Here is a 27,912-nt window from a genome sequence, read left to right as displayed (position 1 = left end):
GTTTACTGTCCGATTATTTCTGTTTTGGGTTCCCTACATCTGGATGGCTGTTTACCGATCGGTAAGGGCCAAAAATCGGTATTTTCGGCCGTTACCGATCGGTAACGCCCTACCTACATCGGGCCCTATATCTCTTAAATTCCTGATGATAACACTGTAACCATATAAAGAGATCTCCCACCTGGCCACCGTCCCCATCATTAGAAGAGCCAGAAGTGGATGATATTTTAGCTTTAATGCCGCCAAACTTAGGAACTTGCTGTTTGAAAAGACCTGGCTTTTTAAAAAGTTACCCCACCAGGTGGTACCTCTATTCTTAGCGGAACAGTTTTTCTCTCAACAAGAGCTGGGACGCGTATGAGTCACCATGCGCTTTATAAATCCTTTAGCATAGCATAGAGATGAAATGATGACTGTTCTGTTGTTCTGACAAAGGGAGCCATTCCAAATACCACACCATTATGCAAATTATGGATACAGCCCACTTGTCACTGTTTATATATTTTATTGCATTTAAGCAACAAAGCACTAAGGCGCAATAGGATACATTAAACAGAACAATGCACACATATCCAGCACAGCCCAGATGTACCATATTGTATACAACAACATACATATACATAATTAATCATACACTAACCACATCTCATCCAGCATTTCACTTTAAGCAACACATTGTAATAATTTCCAATACATCAAAGATATGCCTCTGTAATCACAACAGCACTATCCACCACAACACGCCATACATTATCATACAGCAGAACACATTAAGTTGGAACTCTTAACATACATACAACACATCACAAATATGCCATTAGTTGGATATCGGAGCAGTCAACATCACTCCCTATCAAAACATGCCTTACAAACATGTACTTTTGTGGGGCAATGGGCAAGCAGACCATCCTAGAAGGTGGACAGTGATTTGGTACGGCCTTCCTAACTCACCTATCAACCACTAATAAAATTCACCCACAGCCAAATGAATTTGAGACACTTAGCCAACAAAGGGAACAATCCATTTATACTACTGCTAGCCCACTTCCAAATGCCAAATCAGACTCTGATCTAAAGGAATGAAAAATCAATTTAAAGGTCAATAATGTGTTTTCTCAGTGGATACCTTGCGATCTTAGCAAGGATCCAACGGTCCTAGATATATGCTGAAGAAGAATATATTTTGTCTGTCAAATAAATGTACTTTCAAACTGTCAGTCTCTTTAAAATAAAGTCATTGTCTGGTTTCCTGCCTCAAGAAACCCTTCTATAATGCACAATGGTACTGACATATGAATCCTGGACTATTACAACACGCCGTGATATATCATCCTGAGGCTCGACTCGTATGGAGGTGAACCGCCTATTACATGTAACCCACTGCCCAGTACTGTAGTAGCCTTCCCCACAAGCGAAGGCACTTATTAGGTCATAGTTAACTATGTTACAGTTTAAGGTTCAGTTTGCTCAAACGAAGTTGGCTCGATTGAGCGAGTCTTGGGATGTTGTTTACTTGTTGAGATTGACATTAGTCTCAGTAACAGCATCTGGAGGGTCTGCTTGGGGGTCAGGGGCGGGGGACTACAGGTTTGCATGGAGCCTCCTAATGGCATCTGTGGTTAAAACATACAATTTCTTCACTTGGAATATACGAGGTATGGGTTCGATCCACAAGCGGCACCGGATATTGACCCAACCTCACCGCCATCGTGCATAAATCGTTGACCTTCAGGAAACACACTTAATGCCCACTGATACCCTTAAACTACATAGTAGATGGAGGGGACAATTATATGCAACCGCTTATTCTACCTTCTGCCGCTGTGTGGCAGTGGGGATGTGCGCAGGGATCTCATTTCCCTGATCGATAGCAAAATGGATGGCCAAGGTAGATATGTGTAATCAAATGGCACATTAGGCGGGAGAAGGGTGGTACTGGGGTCAAAATATGCATCTAACACTGACCAAGAAGCATTTTTATTCCGCCTATCCATCTCCCTTGTGGTGTGATCGCAACATCCCTGGCTATTAGGGGGAGATTTTAATGCAGTCCTCAATGTGGGGCTAGATCGATCACACCCCCCGCTAACAGGAGCAATTACGATACAGCAGGCTAAGATCCTGCGCCAATGGGTGGCAGGGTGGAACATAGAAGACGTCTTGCGACTTCGATGAACATGCAGGAATATTCTTTTTTTCTCACACCCCCATGGCTTATACTCTCGCCTAGATCGATTACTATGTACGTCCAACCCACTCCCAGCTATACTGCTCACCACATATTTAGGCAAGCATATCTTTGACCACAACCCGCGCTTGTCATGACCATTAACTTGGGCCTGGTCCCCTCCCCGATTCTAACTTGGCACCTACGGCCTTTACTCCTGGAAGTGTTTGGAAGCACTATAGCCATGTCAATCACCTCTCACTTTGCTGTTAACGAGGGCACGGCTACAACGAGATCCGTAGAATGGAAGGCCTTTAAAGTGACAATTCGAGGGGCCTCAATGGTACAGTGGTGGGTGCCAGCCAGGAGGTCACCCGAGACATTACAGAATTGGAGGGGGACATTACAATCACTGGAAGTAGCAGCCCAGTCAGATGTACTGGCTGAAGAGAAACTACAAGAGGCCATAGTGAAATATGCAGAACAGCAAGAGCGCCTGCGGCTAATTGACTTGAACGCATATACGATGCATTCGCATGCTGAAACTGATAGATCTGGTACATTGCTGCTCACATAACAAGACCCCCTCGCCAATATTAGCGGAACACACTAGAGATCATAAACTGGTTAATCTCACAGATTGCAATTAATGAGGTGTCTCAGGATTATTATGCACACTTATATGCACTCCCTCCACAGCCCTCGAAGGAGGCTACGGATGAGTTCCTAGCGTCCATACCACTAACTGTTGTCCCGCATGAAGATGTTACAGGCTTAGAGGCTCCAATTACCCAAATGGAAATCCGGGCAGCTATCAAAGAACTCGCCCTGCAGTAAAACGCCAGGCTCCAACAGGATACCTATTTAATTGTATTCCACATATGCAACACAGTTGCATATACCAGTATAAATCACATTGTATAGCAATGTAAACATGACAAATCTGCATTCTCCAGACAGTTACACTAATGTATATTGTTAATGAATTGTAAAAGTTACACAACTCGTCACATCTCACATGATTTAACACTACTCTACAAACGCTCAAGAATACATCATATAATAAAATATGAGCCCCAAACAAATGCACACACCATGACGCACAACACAAACGTAACTAGTTTGACTCCACATCTCCTTGCACAAAGGAAATAGGCCCAGGGTGTGGGTTCAAATGATGTGCTCCCAGTAATAATTATTATCAGGTATGTTTTATTTTCCGCTAGTGATGTTTATTCCTTTCAATTCATAGTTGTGCATAGTATAGGTGGAGATCTCCCTGCTTTCCACCATTCCTCTCTGTTGGACCCGGCCCTTTTTGGCAGGTTCATCCCGAAACTTTTTGCTTTTTCCTAGCCTGTTTCTGTAACCTGGTGTTGGTGATTTTAGGTCTCTGCGCACTTTTTCACTGTGGTCCAGTGTAAAGTGCGTGCGCTCTCTGTGTGTGTGGTGAGCGTGACCTGCCCTCCCATAGGAATAAATGGGGAATATGTATGCCCATGGTAGTTCCTGATGTGTGGGGAGTGCAGGGTCGAGGGTATGTGCGAACTCGTGAGATTGAATGCTGCGCAATGATGTATGCGGCATGAATGTGTCTAGTGTAGAAGTGCCACTTCTAGAAGTTGGCATATTTGTGTAATTTGTGTCTGGCGTGTGATTGGCTGGAGCTGGCTGGTGAGCTGGCTCCAAGAGTCTGGGTGGGTCTGCCCCGGTGGTGAATGGAGTGATTAGCATGCTGATGTGAGGGAGGGGTACACCTGGGACCTGAATAGGGCTGGGTTTTCCCTCCACAATGCTGGCTCCACCCCCTGTGGTGCGTCGGATGTCCCTAGCCTGGCCAGTGAAAGGAGTTCCCTATAACCAGTTGTGGCTGGTTCTCACATTGCCTGCACCCTGCTAGACAAAGGATTTTACGGTATAAAAAGGGGCTGTGTCCCCTTACAAAATGTTCTTGTTTCTGACTTTAATCCTGCCAGGGGCGTGCTGCTGCTTGGGCCCAGGGGAAGGCTTGCCTCCCTGGGCCCTGCCCAGCCCCTGGATACCCGATGGACCTGGATGCCTGGAGGATCTCTGTTTGCCTGGGGTCCCCTTTGCTTCACTTTGCCCCCAGGACCTTTTGTTTTATTTGAATGCTGAGCTGCCTGTGACCCTTCTTGATGTAGGGGTCATCTCTGGGGACCTTTGGGGCTGTTCGTGCCCCCAGCGCGAGATGGGCGCTTTATTTTCCCATGTGCGGGCAGAGCGCTGTGGTTTTCCCTCGGGGGAAGCGCTCCTACCCTTGTCATTGCCTTGCAGGTGCCACCGTGCATTATGCCCGCAGTGATATATTTTTATGGACGGGTGCCACCCCGTTTATTTAATTCTCTAGCGAGTGCCCACCTCGCTTCTACTTTTATTTTTATTCTCGAGGGTGACCACCCCTCATTGTGCCCCGAAGGAGTTCACCGCCGCAGCCCGGGGGAAAGCAACGCCGGAAGGAGATGTCCGGCCCGTCGCCTGGTTGTGGGCGGGGCCGGGAGGAAGTTGTTTACATTTCCCCCCTGCCTGGGGGAAGCCATTCTCGGCCCTTCCGGTCTCCCGTGTGGCGAGGGAGACCGGAGGTGCTGCCGCCGGAAGAAGGAGTGACGTCCTCCCGCGGCCCGGGGCTCCCGTGAAGTGGAGAGAGAGCACCGGGGCCGCCAGCAGAGAGGAGCAGAGTTACTGCGGGGCTCCCGTGTCCTGGAGGGAGCCCCCGCCGAGAGGTCCCGCACCGCCGCCCAAGGAAGAGGAGCCTCCCCCAGCAGCCCGGTGAGTGTTTAAAGGCTGAAGGGGGAAAAAGCTCTTTGCGTGTGTCGGTGCCTGTGTAAGGCACAGCGGGTGTCTTGGTGCATTTAGGGTGCCCCGGATGGCAGTGGGCCACCCCAACGTTTTGTTCCACCGAACCTCAGAGGGCTCCAACGATAGGGGCATATATCATTTTAAAGCGCTAGTGCGCTTCGTGAGTGCCTGACAGTTTTAAAAGCCTGGAGGGCTCCAAGGCGCCTAATTGTTTCAGGGACCAGTGTGCTCCTAGGGGGCACTTGTAATTGTTTAGAGAGCCTGTGTGGCTCTGACCGGGTCATATGTGTTTTAAGGGCCCAGGGGGGTCCTCAGGGGTCCATGTTCCCCCCATCTTAGCACAAAATGGTTGTTCTTAGAGCCAAAGGGCTCCAACGTTTTGGGCGCAATGTTCTAAAGGGCTAGTGAGAGCCCATTGTATACTTGTGACTTTCTCAGCTGCCCAGCAATTAGTGGGCAGCTGCACCAATTAGACGCCAAGGGAGAGAGAGTCCCTGTGTGGGCAGAGATGGCACAGTGGTGCCAGGCCTGCCACAGCTGCACAGCACTTAGTGCCGGCTGCAACATTTAGGCCTTGTTACTGTTCTCAGCTGCCCAGCAAGTAGTGGGCAGCTGCAACGTTTAGGTTTGCGCCGGTGGCGCACCCCTGACTGGCGCTGCGATGGCAGCGCGCCCTGACATTCTGGACACAGGGCATTTGAGCCCTTCTTGAGATGGCCAGTTGGCCAGGGGGCTGGTATGTGGGTAGGGTGCAAGGCCCTAATGTGATTATAGTGCAATGTGATTTTACTATGTTTATAATGGTAATTGCCTAATGTGATTTTTGCGCAATGTGATGTTACTGTGATTGTGAGGTTACTTTACCTGTGTAGGTTAATGTTAGTGAGAGTTTACTTCACTGTGAGTCACGCCCCTAAATGTGAGTTATGCTTAGGGGGAGAGTCTAATGTGTTTAGACTAGTGAGGAGATTGCCTACTGTATTTTTACTGGTTAGGCCTAAATGTGATGGCTGCGTAATGTGCTTTGCCTTTATGCTTGTGTTAGACTTCTAAAGGTGCTCATGCTTAGAAGTTTGCTTTGCCTAGTATGTTATACTAGAGAGGTTATGTGTCCATGCGTGATCTAGGCCTATGCTTATTAGTATTGCGTAGTGTGTACCTACCTGTTACCAGTGGTTACTGGTTGTGATCTATAATTGTTATGTGATGTTTCAGTTATTCTAAGTGCTAGTTCTACTAAGTGCTGATACTGACAGTGGCCCACGTGGCCCTGTCCTGGTGTAACTAATCCCTTGTGAATATTGCCCGTGCCAGTTGGCACAATGTATATTGTGTGATTATTATCTGATGTGTTTTGACAATACAAAATTTATTTTTATATAACCTTGTTTGGAGTTCCTTTTGTGGTGTGCCTAGGATGTTGCTGTTGTGTGCGTGCGCAAATGCTTTACACATTGCCTCCGGGATAAGCCTGTCTGCTCGTGCCAAGCTACCAGGGGGGGTGAGCGGGGGTTATCTTGGCGTGTGACTCCCTCGCCCTGACTAGAATGGTGGTTTCTGCCTGGCTTTGGCGTAAGCCTTAGCCAACCAGAAATCCCAGTTCTAACACTCTGTAAATATGTTTTGCTAGTTCCGCTAGATCCATATTTCTGTTGTGTACTATTGTTAGATTTTGCTTTTAGGAAAATGTATTTTCATTTACATTTCCCAACATGCCCTATCACCTGGTGTTCTACAGGTGGGTGCTTCGGAGATAAAGGGCAAATCCCTGAAGCACTTCTCCTGTGTGTAACTTTTAGGGCCCGGAAGAGCATTGGGCCAGAAATCCAGCTCCTACCATAGGAAGTTACACCCACGTCAACCAACCTAGACCTCAATATCCGAGTTGACTCCCATTCAAGGATTGTTGGTGAACGGACTATGCTAATCACCTTGTTTTTCTTTTTATTCTCTCCCCCTCCATTGCACAGTTATTTATTGTTCATGCTGTATTCTTTATCCGTGGTTTGCTTACTTACTGCCAGCCTTCTATGTAATGTAATGCCCTTCTGTTTTTCACAGTGTGTATGTGAAGCGCTCTGATACCTACGGGTCTAGCTAGCGCTATATAAAACTTTAAAAATAAATAAACTCCAGCAATAATGCAAACAGCCCACATTCTTCAACATCTACAAGAAACAAAGCTTCTGGACCACCCAGAAAGAGCTTTATAGCATAATTTTTTTTAACAATAAGCATGCCTATGTTACATCTGTTTACATAACAATAGTTCCTCTTTTGCGCTTGGGCGAAACCAGTAGGCATTTATCTGGCTGCCTGAGACCAACTCATGCCATATGCTCCTGCTGTGTCACTTCTGGATGGACACAGTACGCATTTATTTGTCTGCCTGTAACCAGCACATGCCACTTTCCGCTCCTCTGGTGCTTCTGAGTGAATCAAGCAATTATCTCGCTCCCTGTAAACACTGCGGGGCAGATTTATGTTAAGTGGCGCATCCCGAGGGATGCGCCAGTTAACATGCGCCACAGTGCGCCACAGCTACGCCACCCATGGTGCGCCGCATTTATGATGCGGCGCACCATGGGGCAAAAACGGCACAGATGCGTGACGCATCTGTGCCGGAAATGTGGCGCATTGCTGGAGTTGCGTCGCAAGCGCGACGCAGCTCCAGCAATGCTCTGGGGGGGCCTATTCTTTCAATGCTGCCTCAAGCCTTACGCCTGCTTCAAGCAGGCGCAGGGTTTTGACGCAGCATTGCCCTGAAAGTGACTGAGTGAAATCTCATAGATTTCACTCAGCCACTTTCAGGAGGCGTTCCTGCGCAGGAACGCCCCCCCCCTGCGCAGGAACGCCTCCTCATGGCGCAGTGCTGTACAACGTGACGCATCTCCTAGATGCGTCACGTTGCAAATAGGGCGCAGGGATGCGCCACGTTTCCGTGCCGTTGCGTCACGCAACGGCGGCGTAAACGTGGTGCAAGCCCTTCATAAATCTGCCCCTGCATGTTGTATGCTACTCTTCTGTTGCCCCTGGGTGGATACAGTGGGCATTTACATGCAGCCAGTGTATGCTGTCTGCTGCTCCTCTGTCGCTCCTGAAAATGATATTTGGCATTTATCCTGCCTACTTTTAACCAGTGCAACTCTTCTGTTGGTCCTATGTGGACCCCAGCAAGCAAAGCCTAAAATCTGCCTGACACTTGCTACTCTTGATGACAACAGGGTAGATGTCTTTTACAATCCGAGAATTACGCTATAGCCTCAAATGCTCTTTTGCACTGACTCATGCGTTTTCTCCTCTTAATCGCTGACCTGTCTCTTCACCTAACCCGTGAACTTCCTCATACAGACACTACAAGATGTCACCTTAGGCAACTACTAGACTTCACAGTATCTCCTTCTGGCTTAGCACTGTTCCAGTGGTTTGGATTCTGTTATTCCTGTGTTGACGGCACGTGGTATTTGGTGAAGGATTAGCACCAATGCCAGGGGCTAAGATTCTGCATCGAAATGCGTGGGCACCCGCCATCACTAAAATGTTCAGGTTGCACCTTCATTCTGGAATTCCAGCTTCTGGAGAATTTATGTGGCATGAACACACATGTGCGCACATACGTACACACACACACACACACACATATCCACACACTCTCTTTCTCTTTTCCCTCTAAAAACTACACTTTACCCATTATGTATTTTTTTTATATTTCATGTTTATTTTGTAGGAGTTATCCTGAAAAGGCAGTTTTCTTCACAATGTATCTAATAATGGGGACTGACTGCAATTACAATATCCAGGTTTACATTTCATTAAAAAATAATGATTAAAAAGTTGACAGTGGTGAAGGCCAGAAGATTTATGAAATTCTGTGGCTGCAACATTTATCATATAATTATGGATTTACTGCATTTTCCATTTCATTTGCCTCCTAAATGACACATTTTGCAAATCTTCAAAAAGTTTGTTTTGTTTCTAATTAGAATTAATTCAAATAATACTACAAAAGAATTTTCCACATAACTAGCATATATGTTGCATAAATTAGAACATCTTGACGTATAATTTTGTCCTCCATGCTGCATAATCCTAGCAGCTCAGACAATGGTGAAGTTCTGCCGAGTAGCTTGTGAGCTGTAATTATGACGATGAAATCCATTTTTCACAGGAAATCAGGAAATATTTCCCATATTTGGCACTTACCTGAGGAATGTGTTTTTATTCAACTGTGTTATAAGCAATAAAAGCACGCAGGCATGTAATGTGTATAAAGCAAGGGGCACTGGATCAGCCCATATATGCCATTATTTTCATTTTTTACCTTTGTATTTTTTTGCAAACATTCGCATTCCTCCTTTGTACGGCAACAGTTTTACTTTTTATTAATGTGAATTAAAGGTAACTCCGTATGCTGCAATTTAGGTAGTAAATAACATTATGCATTTATTTTGTGATAACACAATATTGAGCCACAGGGACAGAGGTTCCCCTGACAGGTGCCAAACAAGGGAGCTTCCTGAGTCCTGAACTGTGCCACATTTGTACACTGTATTGTGGGCACATATAGAAAAGAAAATGTTATAGTTAGAATATTACGTGATACAAAATACTGTTCTATCAGAGGCTATGTTGCTGATAAAAATCGCCTTCAAAAAGTTTTTCTTTAGTTTCTCAATGCCTTCAATTCAGCAGCTGAGAACGTTGCCAGTATGCCTCCTTATATATGATATGCTCAGTCCCAGTGGCGTACCAAAAGAACACTACTGCGGCCAGCCCGATCCCCCTCACCCCCCTGCCGCCCCCACCAGCAGTGTGCACAGTTGGGCCTGAGAGCTCCCGACTGGGTCCGGAGCATGGGGGCGCCCCTTCATGCACCTTACAGGGGGGCCCAGATAGTGTTCTCATGCCAAGTTCAGTCTAAGTTCATTCATTCTTTCTTCTTCCCACAAACACCTTTAGCGACAGCCATGATGAGCCTAGTTATTTTTTCTCACTTTGCTTTAAAAATGTCAGTGCTTATTGCATACGTTATAAAGCAAATCAATACAAAGCATTGCACCCTTGCCAAAAGTGCATCAGAAGATCTGTCCTAAATAGGTCAGAGGTCTGAAATGCTGAGACCAACAGCCTGATGTCCATGTCACCATTGGTCTAAGGCTTCTGCCGGCACAGGCTGTGGAGCTTCCACTGACAGAAACATGGCAGTTTGCCTGATATTTATGGCAGAGTACCTGGTCAGTCAAATTCTAAATAAGGGCAAGATCTCCAAGACAATCTGATATGTAGTATGTCCAGTCTAATGTTTAATCTGTACCTGATAATATTCAGACAATTCAAGTATATTAGTAATATGTATTTGTTTGTTTATCCCATATCATCATAATTTTTTGAAACATGCTTATTCTAATGATATTTTAAAGTTTCTGTTAAATATAGCAAGTATGCACAAATATTAAAAGATGTCATCCTATGTTTTGTGTTTCTTAGGGGCGTGGCATCTTTGCAAGTGGAAGTCCCTTTGACCCTGTCACTCTTCCAAGTGGGCGTACTTTGCATCCTGGACAGGGTAATAATGCCTATGTGTTTCCAGGAGTGGCTCTCGGTGTTGTTGCATGTGGAATGAGACATATAAGCGATGAAGTATTCCTTATTACTGCAGAGGTATGTACAATAACTCTCCTTTTTTGACATACATGCTTTGTTTCTGTCTTCCAAAAGATCATGCTCCAAATACCCTTTTCTCTCTTTACCTAGTCACAATTGGGCGGGTCATCTGAAAGCATTTTCAACAGAACATTGATTTTGTTTATGACAACCTATTATCTGTGCCTTCCACTTGAGATCCTCTAGTTCATATTCATTGAGTACATTGGAACTAGTGGCGCAGCTCCCGCAGTGTGGGTTGGGCCAAACACCAGTGGGCCCCCTCAGTACGGCACCCTGGCCTGAGAGCTCCTGAGTGAATTCGGAGGAGGGTCTTTCCATGTACTTTGCAGTGGGCCCCCTCAAGTTTCATTACACCACTGATTGGAACAAGAGAATCCATAGAAAGCCACTACTTTTAAGACTTAGGGCCAGATTTATCAACCCTTTGCACCAGTGCAAAGTCATCAAAAGTGATACAAGCTGGCACAAAGTTTTAATTTGAGATTTACTTTCCAGCACAAAATAAGTTGCCTAAAAGTAATACAAAGAAGCGCTATATCCTTTTTTGCACTTCTTTTATCAAGGGGGCTTCCTATGGGTGGTGGCTGGGTGTTCCCAGGCTACCAATATGATTTTCAACGCAGAGCCCTATCTACTCAAATTTGCAGACAGGGCTTTGTCTAAACTAGATTACAACTCCTTGAGGTAGGTGCAACGAAGCAGAAAAGTTTTCTTTTCTCCAAACTTTTCTAACTTTGCATGTGTGCAGTACTGTAGAGCGCACAAACAGAATGGGAAAAGTCTGAAAGTAATGTAAACATAGGGGCCTCATTTATGAGAAGTGACGATTCTGCTAAGATTTTGCGCAAAAGTGACTCAAAACAGCGCAAAATCTTTATTACCCAGTTAACTTTCCAGCGCAATACTTAATTAGTGCTGGAAATAACTTAAAAGTCATGCGAAGCAGCGCATTTCCCTGCTTCGCAATACTTTGCGCCAGGGGGGCATACCAAGAGTGCAGCATGGGCTTGTCATGCAACCACCCAAGGGGGCAGATTTACAATAAACTAACACAGCACAGTGCAACAAGTCATTTTGCTGCACTTTGCTGTGTTAGTTTGGAAAGCACAGTGATGCAACATATTTACAACAATATGTCGCATCTCTGTGCTTCCCACTGCTGCCATGCGCTGAAGCAGGCACCCTTGCACCATGGTGCAAGTGTGCCTGCGTTGTGGGGAGATTGTTTTTGCTCAGGTAGGTAACTCTTCCTGAACAAAAACAATCATTAGAGGTAATTTCCTCTTTCTATGTGTGCTGCAGAATTCAACATGCATAGAAACAGGAAACAAAAACGAGGAGAAATTAATAAATTTCTACTCATAAATGTGTCTGGTTCTTTGGGTGTTGCGTGGAAACACCCACAGCAACACCAATGGAACGCCCCTTTCACCCAAAGTACTGCGTGTAAAGGGGCCGTATTTACAAGGACAACTCTCCTTGTAAATATGAGGCAGGAAATGCGCTGCCAGTGCGACATAAAAAGTGACGTACTGGTAGCGCAAGGGGCTTCTAAATCTGCCCCATGGTTACTCACACTAAACCCAAGTTACTAAAATCAGAAGATTGGGTTTAGCGTGAGCCCTTTTCAAATAGGCGCAAGGAAGCAGAAATGCTGTTATTTCTCTTTCCTTTTCTGACTGCGCCTGCGTACTGCACTGCACAGCACATATGCAAAGTGGGAAAAGCTTTGCATCTTGCCTAGCATAGTATTTTGTACAGGAAAGGTACATAACCTAAGCTACATTCATCCACCCACCCTAATGCTACAGCGCTAAGGTGTGTGCATGCCGCACGGCAGCTGAAATTCGTGCCGGTGCTAAAAAAAAGGGGAGGAGAGAGACATCTCTTTAAAAATATTGGGGCATATTATCAAGAACTGCAATAAAATTATCGCCAGTTTAGCATCAGGAAACTGCTGCTAAAACGGCGATAATGGGCTTGATAATATGTCCTTGTGAATTCCCATAGCAGCCCAGGTTCTGGTGTTAACCTGGGCTGCTATGGGAATTCACATGGGCATATTATCAAGCTCATATTCGCTGTTTTAGCGGCAGTTTCCTGCCGCTAAAGCGGCGATAATTTTATCGCAGTTCTTGATAATATGCCCCATGGTGCTCTCCTGCTCCCACCCTGTCACGCAATGAAACGCAGCTTCGTGTGGGTTTGCACTGCGTTGCAAGGAGATTTTGGAAATCTCACCCTTAGTTTCTCTCCTCCATCCTCCGCCATCCCTACTCCTACATTAGCTTACTCTGAGCTTTCAGCAACAAAACGAATTCCAACAATAGCTCCTCACAAAACCTGCTTCCAACCAGCCCCAAACCTTGGAGGGGATTCGAGGGAGGAGTTCTAGGCTTCGTTGCACAGAAGAATCATGACAAAAAAATCTGCATAGGCTCAAGTAATGAACCTCAGCCATACGGCTGCTGTGTCACATGCACCTGTGACTTCCAGCTTCTTTCCAAAACTCCTTACCCTAAAATGGTGGTTAGCTTTCCCCCATACGGGACCTGCCTCTGAAGAAGGTGCATTAAAAACATAACTGCTTTTGTGAAAAATATTGCTTTATTTGGAAGAAAATTACATTTGCACATGCTTCACTTCGAACATTCTTTGTCATAGTCACACACTCTAATTTGCCCTAGAAACAGTGATCCCATCCCTTTCCACTATTACATTACCCACCCTGTAAGGCCTAAAATTCCTCACTCAAGCTTCAAGAACACGTCTACTTATACTTTCTTGGCTCCTCGTCTGTGTTACCTATTTCTTTTCTTGTGAATGCCTTCTGAAATTCCCCTCCATTCCTGTCTGCATGGTGTACCAACCCAATGTTCCTAGTCTGCAAAAAGACACCTCGCTAGTCACTTCCATCTCCACTCAGATTGTAGACTTTGTTTTATATGTCTCTCTCCAAACCGTCCTAGAAAGCAGTTCTGTCCAGAAAACCTCCTCCTGCTCCCACTTATCCTGTATCTCCAATCTTGTATGCTGAAGCAAGTCATTTTAATATTACATCTGACCTTAGCCACCTGTACCCCAATTCCCACAGAGTGGATAGCAGCTAACCCCAATGCGCATCCCCAACCCTTACCAGTAAACTGACACCCAATCTTCATCCAACACATTGTCTGCTGACAAGTTCCCCAGCACATTTCACTACAGGGTGGCCATGTATACAAATCGCTCTTTTTCTGTATTGTCAACATGCCTGGCCCTGTGGGCTTCAGAGTTTGGTTATTAGGACAGGCATTAATCCTTTACGCATTTTGATCACCAACTCTCTACCCCATCCTGCCTGTTTTCCCAGTCTTTTTTGTATTCCTTAGTTACCACCTCTATCCTGAAAGAAAGTGTGTAAAAACAAAGCGATGAGCACCCAACCTATTTTAGATATTCCTTTAGCACTGCCTATCTAAATCTTCCCCACCCCTTTCATGCCTAAATTCTCTTCCCGATCCCTTTCCACAAAATTCAGTGAATAGTCTGTAAGACCTTAGTGGACAGCCCTCCCTTTACCCAGACAATTCCAATGTCATCTTTGTCCCCAAACCGTTTTGGTCAGTCTTCCTCTTCCATTTTTATATATCCATCATGTCTACCTCTACGATCACATCTTCTTCTGATAAACCTTCATAATCCCTACATCGCACTATATAATATATTTGAAATGTGACATGAAATGGGATATTGAATATGGACCAGGACAACCTAGATTCCAAGTTGGATGTACACAGAACACTCACCTGTAAAACATTACCTTTCAGATTGTTGTGCAAGATTACCTGTTGGGTGACCCTTCTCTTACCTTTATTACTGGCCTGTCCTTCTAAGATATACTTTACAAATTCCCCTCATGAGCTCATATCTTCAGAAGAATTCTCATTTGAATTCAAACATTTTCACAGCAATGGTAATTGGTATCTCTTTCACTTCCATCAAGTACCTCACAAAATTGACCACATCTTGTCTTCTGCACTCCAAATCATTCCTCCCATTGTTTTGTTTCTCTTCCTTATCAACCTCTCCACAGAAATTCTTTCCATACCGCTCAATGTGTAGTGTGTGTAGACTGTTTAAGTAAACCCTCTGCCATCTGCAATGCCCTCATGCCCCCTCCCCGACGTTGGGCCTCCTAGGCTGCGTGAAAGACACACCCCCCAAACAGCTCAAACTACATGCACTTCTTTTACTATACGCGAGACAACTGGTAGCTATTCGTTGGGATAGAAAGAGGGTACCAGAGTTCAAAGACTGGTTGTCCGATGTGGCGTATGGCCACACACAACTTGGAATATTCTGGGACCTGATGTCCCTGACTTCAAGACCGTGGGACATATGGGAGCCCTTCTTAAGTTGGGCGCACGCTAGAGCTGAATCCCCTGTGTTCAGTCCTGGTGCAGATACTTAATGCTGCGTTTCCTTGACAAAGTGGATTAGTTTGCAATAAGGTTGTATAATTGTCGCCAGGCATGCCTTTGAACGGATGAGTAATGATATATTATGCTTTTTGTTCACCTCCGACGTTTCATGTAATTTTTGTTTTCACATACGAGATGGTTTACACTACAATTGAGATATACGTGGTTATACTGATACCTGACCTGCATGTTGTGGTACAGTGCTACTCAAATTCGACTTTGATGCTAGGAGCACTGTGGAGGGAGGATCTGCAATATTTCTACAGATTCAGAACCCCTCAAGTCTCTCGTAGTTGCACATGGGGTGGGGTTCCTGTAGATATAAGACAGGTACTTATAAAATATGGTTTTGAAAGTCCTGGTGCTGGAAAAATGGCCCCAGTCATTTTTCCCATTGTAAATTCCCTGTTAAATAGGTTAACATGGTAGGCAGTGATTGATTAATAACTATGGATAGGAGAGGGCTAGAAACGCCATTCAAAGACTTCCCAGAATGGCATTATTAAATCCAACAATATCCTATTGTTTTATTTCTCCTAAAGTGTACATACAAGAAGTTATAAGACTTTCTTGTTTGTAAGTCCAAATTCAGCCTTCTAGTGGTCTGCTCTGATTGGTTAGACTTAAGTGGATGAGCCAGGCTGCCTTGAAGAGGTGATAAAAAGCCCCTGGGGTTAACCAGCTCTGCTCGGAGGGCAGTGTGCTGTTCCATAGGAATGTCAGGCCAGGGGGAGGAGTCGTAAACGATGTTCTTCAAAAGAGGAGAGGAGAGACCATTGTCATTTACAGCTCTGAACTTCCCACCTTAGGCAGATGGTAGGATCAAGGAAGGGATGAGCAGATGAAGGGGGGAGAGTCTAAGTAAATTAGCCATCCTGGGGATGTGCTTAGCCAGCTCGTACCTCCTAGCTGGAAAATCAGCCATTATGGATTTCTAAGATTTGATGCACTCTGGGACAAAATAATGCCACACTCCACGGGATGTGGTCATATATCGGAGGAGTTACCCTGCTCCCATTGGTCAGAAGTGACCTCCCGCCTGACCCAGAGAACTTGGAATAAGTATCTGAGAGGGGCAGAGCCCTCCAGATCTGCTGCTTGAAACTGAAGAGAATCAGAAGGGTCTGTCTGAGCTGAAGATTTTGAAGTGCATTTCCAAAGGCCAGGACTCTGAGTTTGCGCTTTTTGCACCATTGGAAACAACAGCCCTGTGGATCAAACCTGCTTCAAAATGACTAAATAGTGGACTCCCTGTAAGTTACAGGTTAACAGAGCTCACCTGGACATCGCCACTAAGAATTCCCAGCCTGGAGTACCAGGGGATTTGTACGGGACTCTTTTAATTTGAATGAGTCTACTATACTTGCTGGAACCTTTGTTGACCATAAAAGGTTTCAGAATCCTAACCCAATCCCCAACACAAAAATTAGATTTCATTGCCTTCCATTTTTTATTGTACCACAGAGCAGACTTACTCTGTTTACAATCAACTCTATTAGCCACACTCTGGATATCCACCTCATCTTCTCCTAACTCTTTACATTTCTCCTTAAACCACCAAGGACAAATGTTGGACGCAGGATTCCTGCCTTTGAGTAGTTTAAAAGGACTAACTTCTGTCGTGGTATGAGGAGTTATGCGATAGGTCCACAGTTTTTCCCTAATCACATTTAACCAATTACTCCTTTCTTTAATTGCATCAACAACAAAACTCTTCAAAACTCGGTTGAAGCGTTCAACCTGCCCATTCTCATGTGGTTCATAAAGAGATGTACGTAAGTGCTTGATGTTACAACTTTGCAAGAAAGATTGCATCTCCGACGACACTAACTGTACACCGTTATCAGACACTAATACAGATGGGCAACCTTCTCTTGCAAAAACTTCCTTAAAAAACGTAATAACAACCTCAGAAGTAACTCTGGCTACAAATTTCACTTCAGGCCATTTAGAGTGGTAGTCAATCATGACCAGCGCATAACGTGAGGCTTCAGGTAATATCTGAAACGGACCTGAGATGTCAAAAGCTATTTTACTCCAAGGAAGTTCAGGCCACTTGACAGGTTTAAGTGGGGGAACATGCAACTTTAACATTTTGTCCTTAGTACAACATTCACTACATTCCCTGACAGTACGATCAATATACCTGTCCATCCCTGGCCACCAAAAATTTAACCTTATTAGACGCTTCATAGCCGAAATTCCAGGATGTGTTTTATGTGCCAGTTTGAGAATGATCTCCTGTATACCTACAGGTGGAATGCACTTTCCAGATTTGAAAACTAAGTCCCCTTCACAAAATAGCTCCTCAGAAACATTATAGAACGGAAGCAAAACATCTCTGACTTTCGTCTTATTAGGCCAGCCCTTGAAAATATAATTCTTAAGAATGCCAAATTTCTCATCTTCCTCTTGACACTTTAACCACAACTGTTCTGTAATATCATGATATTGGGAAGTAACAACATCAGACAAATTTAAAACAAAATCAACCTCACTGACCTTATTAACTTTGTCTTCCTGATCTTTGCAAGGAAGACGTGAAAGACAGTCAGCCGTGACATTTTTCTTTCCCGGAATGTACTCCACAGTAAAATGATATTCTTGTAACTTGGATGCCAAACGTGCAATCCTAGCAGTAGAGTTCCAACCTCCACCAACCGATAAGATGTGTACTAAAGGCTTGTGGTCGGTTCTCAATACAAACTCACTGCCCCAAATGTAAATTCTGTAGTGCTCAATTGCCCACACACAGGAAAGTAGTTCCCGTTCAATCATTGCATATCTACGTTCTGTCTCATTTTATGTCCTTGATGAGAAAGCCACATTCCATTCAATTGCACCATCAGTTTGAGATAATACACAACCAAGGCCATACAAGCTAGCATCAGTGGTAATGATGCATTTTTTACCTATTCTAAAGGGTTTAAGAGTAGGTGAATTAACAATATCACACTTAATGTCAGCAAATGCTTTTTCTTGTTCAGATTCCCAAACGAACTCATTACTCTGTCTCAATAACCTTCTCAAAGGTTCCATTTTGGTGGCAAAATTAACTACAAACTTACTGTAGTACTCACACATGCCCGAGAATGATAATAATTGTTCCTTATTGCTCGGGGCAGGGGCATTGAGAATGGGTTCAACGTTTGACTTTTTAGGAGTTAAACCTTCCCCAGATAATGTATGTCCCAAGTATTCTACAGATTTTCTGAAAAGTTTGCATTTGTGTGCTTTTAGTGTAAGACCATATTTTTCTAACCTGCAACACACTTCGTTCAAATGTGTAGAATGTTCAACTTCATTTTTAGAAAAAATTAATATATCATCTTGAAAACACTTAACGAACACGTCAAGATCCCTGAAAATTTGAAACATGGCACGTTGAAAAACAGAAGCAGCCGATGCTAAGCCAAAAGGCATTCTTCTGTATTGAAACAGGCCCATGGGAGTGATAAATGCAGTATACTTTTTAGAGTCCTCAGTAAGTTCAATTTGATGGTACGCAGATCTCAGGTCTAAAGTGGAAAAAATCTGCGCACCATCAAAAAGAGACACAAGTTCATTGATATTAGGTAAAGGATGGCAATCAATGATAATGTTGGAATTGAGTGCTCTTAAATCAATGCACTCTCAACTTTTGGTCGGGTTTGCGCACCAAAACAATGGGCGAAACCCATTCAGATGATTCAATGGGCTCTATGATATTGTCCTTTAGTAAATCATTCAACATTTCTTTCAATTCTTCTCTCACATTTGGGGGAACTCCTCTTAGCTTTTGCTTAACAGGTACAGCACCTTCTTTTAAAACAATCTTATGTGAAAAACCTTCTAATTTCCCTAAACGTTCACAAAAGACATTATTAAATGTATTGCTCCAAAAGGAAACAACATCTTCCTTTCCATCATTGGAACAAATAGAGTTAATCATATCCTGTTCGCTGCATAAGGAAATGGGATCTTTGGCTCTAGGATTTAAAGTGATCCCAAGCTCCCATTGGTCATGCCAGCCTAGTACATTAACTCCTTTAATAGCAATATATAACTTAATGAAAGCAGATCTTCCTCTAAAATTCAATGGAACATTCAAAAATCCCTCAATATCAATCTTATTTCCATTGAAAACTTCCGCAAAAATATCTGAAGGTTGTAGAGTAGTAATATCACATGCAGACTGTAGTTTTTCATCAAAATATGCTTTGGTGATAATAGTCCATGGGGACCCAGAGTCTACCATAAGCTCAATATCAGTAGTAAAGACTTGAAATAAACATTTTGGAGATTTTTTGCACGTAAATAGTATAAAACCAGTTTGAATAATGGAAACAACATACCCACGATCCAAATCTTGCATATTCTCATTAATCACATTGAGTGCAGATATTTTAGTGGCAGTACTATTGTTAGGAAACATTTGTTGCCCTGAACGAGACTGAGAATTAAAACGTCTTTCCCTACAGACATTACTAAAGTGTCCTACTTTATTACAAATATTACAAGTTTTTCCTATAGCAGGGCAACCTTGGAAAGATGCAATGTGTAACTTGCTGCCACATCTATAACATGAAGGAGAGGTATTAGAATTGGGGGTATCAGTTCTCCTAAAATGTTTATTTCTAAATTGAGTAGATATCGAATTCTTAGTATCAAACTTAGGTTTAACTATGCACACTTCTTCATCAGTATTATTTTTACTGGGATGAGAACCCTGTTTATCAACTATGTCCATCCACTTCTCTGACATTTCAGTTGATTTGGCAATAGCTATGGTTTCTTCTAAATTAGGATCACCTATACACCACAATTTGTCCTGTACCTTTTTGTTCTTAACATGTACTATGATTTGGTCACGAATCATTTCGTCACGCATGGCTCCAAAATTACAATGAATGCTTAATGCTCTCAAGGAAGTTAGAAAATCATCAAATGATTCTTCTTGCTTTTGTGCCCTAGTATAAAATTTAAAACGATTTAAAGCAATGTTTGCCGTAGGTTTAAACCTTTTCTCTAATCGAGTAAGAGCTTCTGTGTAAACATTCATAGTATCACCACTACCAGAAGCAACAGGTACGTGAGGTAAAGTTCTAAAGATTTCTTGACCTTCAGATCCTAAACAATGTAATAAAATACTCTTCTTCCTCTCAGAACCCATACGCTCTCTATCAATGGCACGCATGTAGTTAAAGAATTCCTCCTTCTACCTTGACCAGGGAATAGGAGGGTCACCCTTGACCTGTAAAAATTTAGCTGGAGGATCAAACTGCATGTTAAGAAAATGTAAAATACACAATAAAATGAAAGAATAAATGAATAAGTTAAAATAAAAAAAATGCTAATAAATGAAAATCAAATAACACAGTACTTGAAGTAGAGAGGACAAAGAGCTGAAAATGTACATCTGAAGTAGCAGGAAAGCGGTTGAAAACTGTTGGTAAGGCGATGAATAAATCCTCAGGATGTAGAAAATTGTAAATAATCCAAGCGCTGTGAAGATTTTGCCATAAACGAGTAATTTTGTTAATAAAATGAAGCGCTGTAAAAATATTTCCAAACGAAGGATAAAGACGGCTTCGCGTATGATGGTTGCTAGGTAACTGGTAACAATAATATCCAAAATGGAGTCACGTTGCGTGAGTTGCGCAATGACGTTTTTACAGTTGCGCGATGATGCAATACGTTGCGTGGTGACGTCCAATGGCTTCTGCAGTGTTTATTTTTGGTTCCGGGCGTTAGCGTGGCAGTGTCTGTCTACGTAGTGGAAGTAACGTAGCAGTGTCTGTCCACGTAGTGCACGGAAAGGAAACAGAGGCAGTGACGTGTTGGAAGAACACGAAGCAGAAGCAACACGTAGGACGACTCGTAACAGCGATGACAGGCGAAGTAGAACAACAACAGGAGGTTGCTAGGGAACAGCGCCAGTGCCAACGCGCGAGCAAGTTCATCAACGAAGGTAGAGCAAATCCAAAAGATGCAAATGATGAAAGTACACGAAAGTAATAGTTCCAAATGTTTCCAGAAAAGCGGAATAAAGGCAGAAGTAATTCCAAAATGAAAGATGAAATGGAGAGTGCAAATAGTTACCAATATTTCGAAAATTGAAGAAAATGGGTTCAAACTCCGCTCCTGTGCTGAAGATGGCTGGAGTAGGTTATCCTTGTCGCCAAAATTTGTAATAATCCAAGGAGAGGTTGATCTTTTAAGTAGGTTTATTAACAGCACAGCATCTGGTCTAGGCACATAGATATCCAGGTTACAACTGACAATAGCAGCAGAATGCTCCATGAGGAAAACTCTGTTAAGAACATGGAACATCTTAGGAAACATAACATGGCTCATGCACTTAAAGGTACATGGTGATAAAACATATAAATTGTACTATACAGAATGTAACACGGGTTTTGTTCAAGTGGATTGCGGAATTGAAGTTTCACACTTTCAAGGACCCCCTTGGAGATTCCAGAACCTTGGATTGTGTGTTGGATATTTTGGGACCCCCAAGCAGAACTTCAGGAAGGAGTTCTAACTGAACAACACCTGCTGGAGAAGGCGGCACAACATAGTGGTGAGAAATTCTCCAGAACAATTTCTAAAGGTGTGTCCCTGTCAGAGAAAACAAAATGACTAAAAGGGGCATTGTTGGTTTCTAAGCACTAGAAAGTGACTAATCTAAAAGCCCGTATCTAGTGGACTCTAAGCTGACAGACCCCAGAAAGCTGGGGGAAGCAGCTGATGAGTGGGTGAGAACCAGGGTTTCCATTCAGTGACTAATCTTTAAAAATTCATATCTCTGGTTCCCTACAGTGGATATTTTTAGTTTTGGTGTCATTTAAAAGATACAAATATAACCTATTGTTATACATTTTGTATTGTGTCTTAATTATTTACTGAAATGGTGTTTTTAAATGCTTTACATACCTGTCTTTGAAGTTAAGCCTGTCTGCTCGCAGCCAATCTACCAAGGGTTGAGCATAGGAATAATTGTCCAAGACCTATGCAGAGTCCTACCATGTGTTAGTGGCCTTATTGCCAGTGGCAGACCTACATTTTCCCCTACCATTAACTCACTTTCCAACACCTTGTCTCTGTACCTCTACTCTATCCAAGACGCAGGTAGTCTCTGAGAGCTTGCTGAGCAGACATCTGTCAGAAAGCAGTTTGCTTCCATAGGCTTCCTCCTATTTCACATGTTCAGGAATTCATATTTCCTATTTTCTTTTCATGCACAACAGGACAAGTTCCTCTAGGAAAAGTCACATTTTGAAATATATTGCGTCTCTTACCTTGGAGCCTAATTCGAGGATTATGAAATGTTAACTGTTGGTTTTTCTTTTACTGCATATGATATGCCTATTGATTCATAATAATCGAATTGGTTCATAATGGCTGAGCACTGCTTGGCCATCTTGTGCTCACATTAATATTCAAGTGTTCTTCAAAGTCATGACCCTTTTTGTTTGTCAACATTAGGAAGATATTTTAGAGCCTTTTTAAATCCATTACATTTGACTAAATGGGGCTATTTAAAAAATAATAATTTCATGACATGTTCAGAAATATTTTCTCTCACATGCGATAAAATGCTACTTACAATCTTGTGTCATACATTCATAATTAGGCATTGAAAGGTGTAACACATGATCATGGTGCAAATATGGAAATATCAAGCAAATTTTATTGTGGATTTTGCATGATGCGCTTTGCTAGGCAGAATCAAGATTGGCCTATACTGCCCATGTGACTTGAACACAAATATTACCACCTGCCTGAGATGTATCTGCTCCGTTCTGAACACTAGTCTTTCCAAGTTGCCAATATCAGTGTATAATGTGAGCCTCTATGTGCCAGGGCCACGTGGAACCGTTCCCATCAAGGCCACCTCACGTCCAGGGGAGCTGGCAGCAACTAAATAACCTCTGTTATTCTATCGGATCTGAAACCAGCTACCTTTCCAGACTAGGTCAAGCAAACACTTCTAAGCTGGGAGTCGAGGCAAACTCTGCAAGGCAGCAACAATGCCTCAGAGCACAGAGGTGACAGGGTAAGAGAGGTCTTGTGACAAGGGCAGCCGTGGAGGTTGAGATATAGAGGCATCATCATATTCCTCCTTCAACCTAATCAACTCCATTTTGACACTTGTCACGAAGGAGGTGACCGCCTTTTTTTTAATTATTATTTTTATTAACATTAAGTGGTACTGTTATAGCATCAATTTACATACAGATCAGTGTGCACTCACTCAATACAAATCACATCGTTTTACATCACTATTGTAGAACATAGCATATTTGTATTTCATAATTCCACAAAGTTAGATACGTTAGTATCCAGATTACGCTAACTTGGTTCTATTTCGCGGCTCGCCGCTGGCAATGCACATATACCCTCCCTGTAGGTGTTCCAACCCCCCCCCCCCATAATCACATCTATTATTTAGGACAACCTCTGCGTACATATACCGTTTTTTCCACCACCATGGCCATGTCCATATCTTTACACCATTCCACGACCGTGGGGGTGGCGAGTGAACCCCAGTGCTTAGCAATTTTTCTTTTGGCTAACATCATTCCCAGCGTCGCCCAAGTCTGCGCTATGGAATTAAGGTCCGTTGCCTCCCAGATATTCAAGAGGCAGCGTTTGGGTTCAGGAGGAACTGACTCCCGCTTACTCTTGTGATGATGGACATGACTGATTTCCAATATGGCACTACAGGAGGACAGTCCCAGAGTGTATGAAAGAAGGTACCCGGTACCCCACACTGTCGCAGGCAGAGTTGGTTGTCAGTTATCCCTAATCTATAAAGAGTGGTTCTAGTGTACTAGATTCTATTAATGATCTTAAGCTGTATGAGGCGTTATTTTGATGTGATTGCTACTTCTCTGGGGGATGCTAAAGCCTCCTGCCAATCGGTATAATCTAAGTCCTCCACCTCCTCCTTCCATTTATCTCTGAGCCTTTGCATGGGGTCGGGCATGTTATTAATGATCTTACGATATGTCATGGATATTGCTTTTGTGTCCATGTGATCTATCAACAATCTGTCCTCTAGTGGTGTGGCCTCTGGGAGACTAGTGTCAGGGGGGATTGCCGCCTCCAGGGCATGTTTGATCTGATTGTAGTGGAATCGTTCCGTGGGTGCCATTTCATATTGGTCCTGGAGTTGCGCAAAGGGGATCACCTTTCCTCATACGCAGAGATCTCCCACTTCTGATATCCCTATATTGTCCCAATACTTGAAGCCTTTACTTTTGCCCAGTCTGCCTAGTCTGTCCGTGTCCTAAAGGGGCGTTGCGTCTGTGATTTTGTTGTTCCATCCCAACCTATTGAGTACTATGTTCCACACCTGGAGTGTGTGGTTCGTTGGGCCTATCCGGGCCAGGGTTTTATTATAGAGTACCCAATACAGCCCTCCCTCTCCCAACTCCAATCTATCAAGGCTGTAGGCCGGATCTGTGTGGGGAACATGCAGCCAGTGGTTAACCACAGTCAATTGGGGCGCCCAATAGTCTGTCTGTATACTTAGGAGTGTGATGCCCGCGTCAGGTTCTGAACAGTTTTCACATAGCTATGCGAGCCGGTTTGTTATTCCAGAGGAGTTTGGTGACTTCCGCCTCTATGGCTCGGAAATAGGACTGGGGAACCAGAAACGGTGTGTTGTGAAGGGCGTATAGGAATCTTGGGAGCGCCATCTTTTTAAAAAGTGCTGCTTTTACTAGGAGCGTTAGTGGCAGGGATTGCCAGTGTTTGGTGTCCTTTTGGAGCCGCTTCAGGGGAGCTTGAAGATTCTTAGTCATGAAGACCTCTGGGCAATGGGTGACATGGATTCCCAAGTACTTGAAACTATTCTCAGCAATTGTTACATCCAAGGCAGCCGGTGGCGCTGGTGGCGGCTCTCTCAAGATAAACATAACGGATTTTGTCCAATTGATCGTATACCCCGAGTGAATTCTGTAGGAGCCACATATGTCCAATATTCTAGATGGGAAACGTTTAGGAGAGGCCAGGTAGAGGAGAACATCGTCCACGTACAGGGATATATGATCTTCGCACCCCTCAGTCCAGTGGAGCCCGCGACAATGGGATCTTGTCGTATCCAGGCCGCCAAGGGCTCTAGTATAAGAGCAAAAAGAAGCGGCAACAGCGGGCAGCCCTGTCTCGTACCTCGGTACAGTGGGAACTCTTTGGATATATGTCCATTAGCTACATGGGCCAGTGGATTTGTATATAGTAATCTAACCCAGGAACAAAATTTTGGTCCAAACCTAATCCTTGTGAGGACAGCAAAACGTAAGGGCCATTCGACCGCGTCGAAGGCCATTTGCGCGTCCAGGGACAGTATGGTGGCTTTTTCTTGTATGGTGTGTTGACGTCCCAGGACGTTATGGAGGCGGCTTAGATTTAGGGCTATGTTTCATCCTGGCATCAACCCTGACTGATCTGGGTGTATTAATGTGGCTAGGTGTGGCGTAAGTCTGTTGGCCGAAATTAGGCACATTCCCGAGCAGGTTTACCGGGCTTGTAGATGGCCACTATTGTAGCCGTTCTATGGTCTCGTGAGAGTTCCCCTCATTCCGAACTGGCCTTTTACATGTCTAAAAGGTAGGGCGTAAGCGTCGCTGCACTTCATTTGTACCACTCTATAGGGATACCATTTGGGCCCAGGGCCTTTCCCTATTGGATTTTTCAGATTGCTATCTCTATTTCTTCCGTTGATAGCTCTGCCTCCAATAGTTGCGACTCCTCCTCTGGGAGCTTAGGAAGTCGGATATCACGGAGAAACTCCTCTGCCTCCTCTTGTGTTATTTTGAGTGCCGAAGTGTGTACTTGCTCGTAGTGATGCGCTAAGAGGTCTGTTATGGCTTGGGAGTTTGGTGTAACTACTCCTCTGGGGAGCTGAAGTTCCGCGATCCACCTATCTACCTTGTCTCATTTGTCAAGCAAGGCGAGAAGCTTCCCCGCTTTATTACCGACTTTGTATATAGTGTGTTGTGTAGCGGATAATCCCATATTCGCTTCCTCCAATAGGTGGTCTTTGGGCTCCTGTTTTTTGAGAAGTAGTAGATGCGTGTTGATGTCCGAGGGGTCCTGTCCATGGGATCTCTCCAAGTCGCTCACCTCCTGCTCGAGTGTCGCCTCTGCCTGAGCCTTTTCTATTTTGTGGTTTGTTATGAGTGAGATCGCCTGTCCACGAAGCACAGTTTTATATGCTTCCCATAAAATGAGTGGGGAGGAGACTGAGAGTGTGTTCTCGCGAAAGTAAGGCTGGGTGGTGTCCGCCAGTCCCCTCCAGATCGTAGCGTTTTAAAGTACCCCAGGTAAATAGGGAATATTTGATGCTGTGTTGTTGCATGCCCCGTGTAGGCAACATATATAGGGGAATGGTCAGAGATGCTCCTTGGTAAATGTACAACGTCTGCGAAATTCCCTATCTCACCCGCCGGCGCCAGTATGTGATCTATTCTGGAAAGGCTGTTGTGTGCGCCTGAATAATATGTGTATTGCTGTGTTTGAGAAAAGCAGAGCCACCAGATATCTACCAGGCCCATGGTATCTGGGAAATATGCCAGAGGAGAGTGTGTCCGGTGTTGTTGCCGAGGGGGTGTTCGGTCTAGAGTGTCATCCAATGTTGCATTAAAGTCGCTTCCTATGATTTAGTCGCCTTGAGGAAGCTGAAGTAGGAACGCACTGAGCGCTGAGAACGCCAACGAATGAAGCGCAGGGGGGATATAGACTGTTTACCACACGTTCTTCCCATTGACATGACATTGAAGCGAAGCGGCCCTAATCGTCTGTGTATGTGTGTGTGATGGTTTTCACCTTCTCTCCCCTAAGGGGCTCCTGAATCTACAGTTGGGTCTTATTATCAGACACAAGATATGTGGGTATGAATCAATGTCTCAGTTTTATTCACTATTCATAGTTCAACAATTTAAATGTACCACAACATAATGGAGAAGCCAAGACAGATAGTCTTTGAGTGTAAGGCCTTCTTCTTCAAGCTTTCACTTTAGTGCTTCAGTCAGGGCCGGCGCTCCCCCAAAGGAAACAGAAAAAAAGGACACTACTGTCACTATCCACTCTATGTTTGTATAGCTTTATATCATGCTCCCCGTCACCAACATGCTCAGGTCACTACTTAGTGAGGGTTGGTATGTACAACAGGAGGGCTGGGACAAGTGAAGAGGTCTGTGTATAGGATTCCACTCAAACTCTTATTTGTGCTCCCACTTGTGCCACAGTCCCAAGAAGCCCTTCCCCGCCAACCTCCTCCTCCACCCTTCCTTCCAAGTCTCTTGCCTGGAGCTACGGTCCCCCTGGACTGTAGCATTGGGTATCTCGGTGTCCTGTTTCCTCGGGGGACTACCGGATACAAGTGCGGTGTGAGTTGGGGACTTCTCCCTCCTCGGGTCCACTTCAGCCACTGTCCTCTTCGCCGCAGGGCTCCTCCGGTCTGTGTCGCCTTCGTCCTCGCGTCCGCCTCGCTTCTCTCCCCGCAATCACTCAACCCGCTGCAGCTGTTGCAACCGTCATTCTGCTTCCGCGCCGTCAGGTCTTCCTCCTTGCCAGGGCCGGTCCTAGGCATGGGCGGTATGGGCAGCTGCCCAGGGCCTCGCGCTCAGTGGGCCCCGCCGCCGGCCCCACAGAGTTGCCCGCAGAGCAGGTGGCCCATCGGCCCGAAATGAAATACAAATGCGGTAAAAGCGCTGCGTGCACTCGCGCTCGCACTCGCGCAGGCAGTAAGGCAGTTAGTGTCCAGTGGCGTAGATAGGGGGGTGCGGGTGGCGGTCTGCCCCAGGCGGC

At 44.4% G+C, this 27,912-nt stretch overlaps 1 protein-coding gene across 1 annotated transcript in view; it reads left to right on the top strand.

Moving 5' to 3' along the window:
• Nucleotides 1–27,912, top strand: part of ME1 (malic enzyme 1) — a 1,313,190-nt gene that overhangs the window by 1,201,922 nt on the left and 83,356 nt on the right. The window contains exon 12 of the mRNA XM_086926558.1: nt 10,472–10,645. Within this exon, the coding sequence (XP_086782684.1) occupies nt 10,472–10,645 (174 nt within the window). The remainder of the gene's footprint in view (nt 1–10,471; nt 10,646–27,912) is intronic.

The sequence above is a fragment of the Lissotriton vulgaris genome, chromosome 6 (genome assembly GCF_964263255.1).
Source record: "Lissotriton vulgaris chromosome 6, aLisVul1.2, whole genome shotgun sequence".
NCBI lineage: Eukaryota > Metazoa > Chordata > Amphibia > Caudata > Salamandridae > Lissotriton > Lissotriton vulgaris.
The sequence above is the reverse complement of the archived record's forward strand: the minus strand, read 5'-3'. Positions and strand labels throughout refer to the sequence as shown.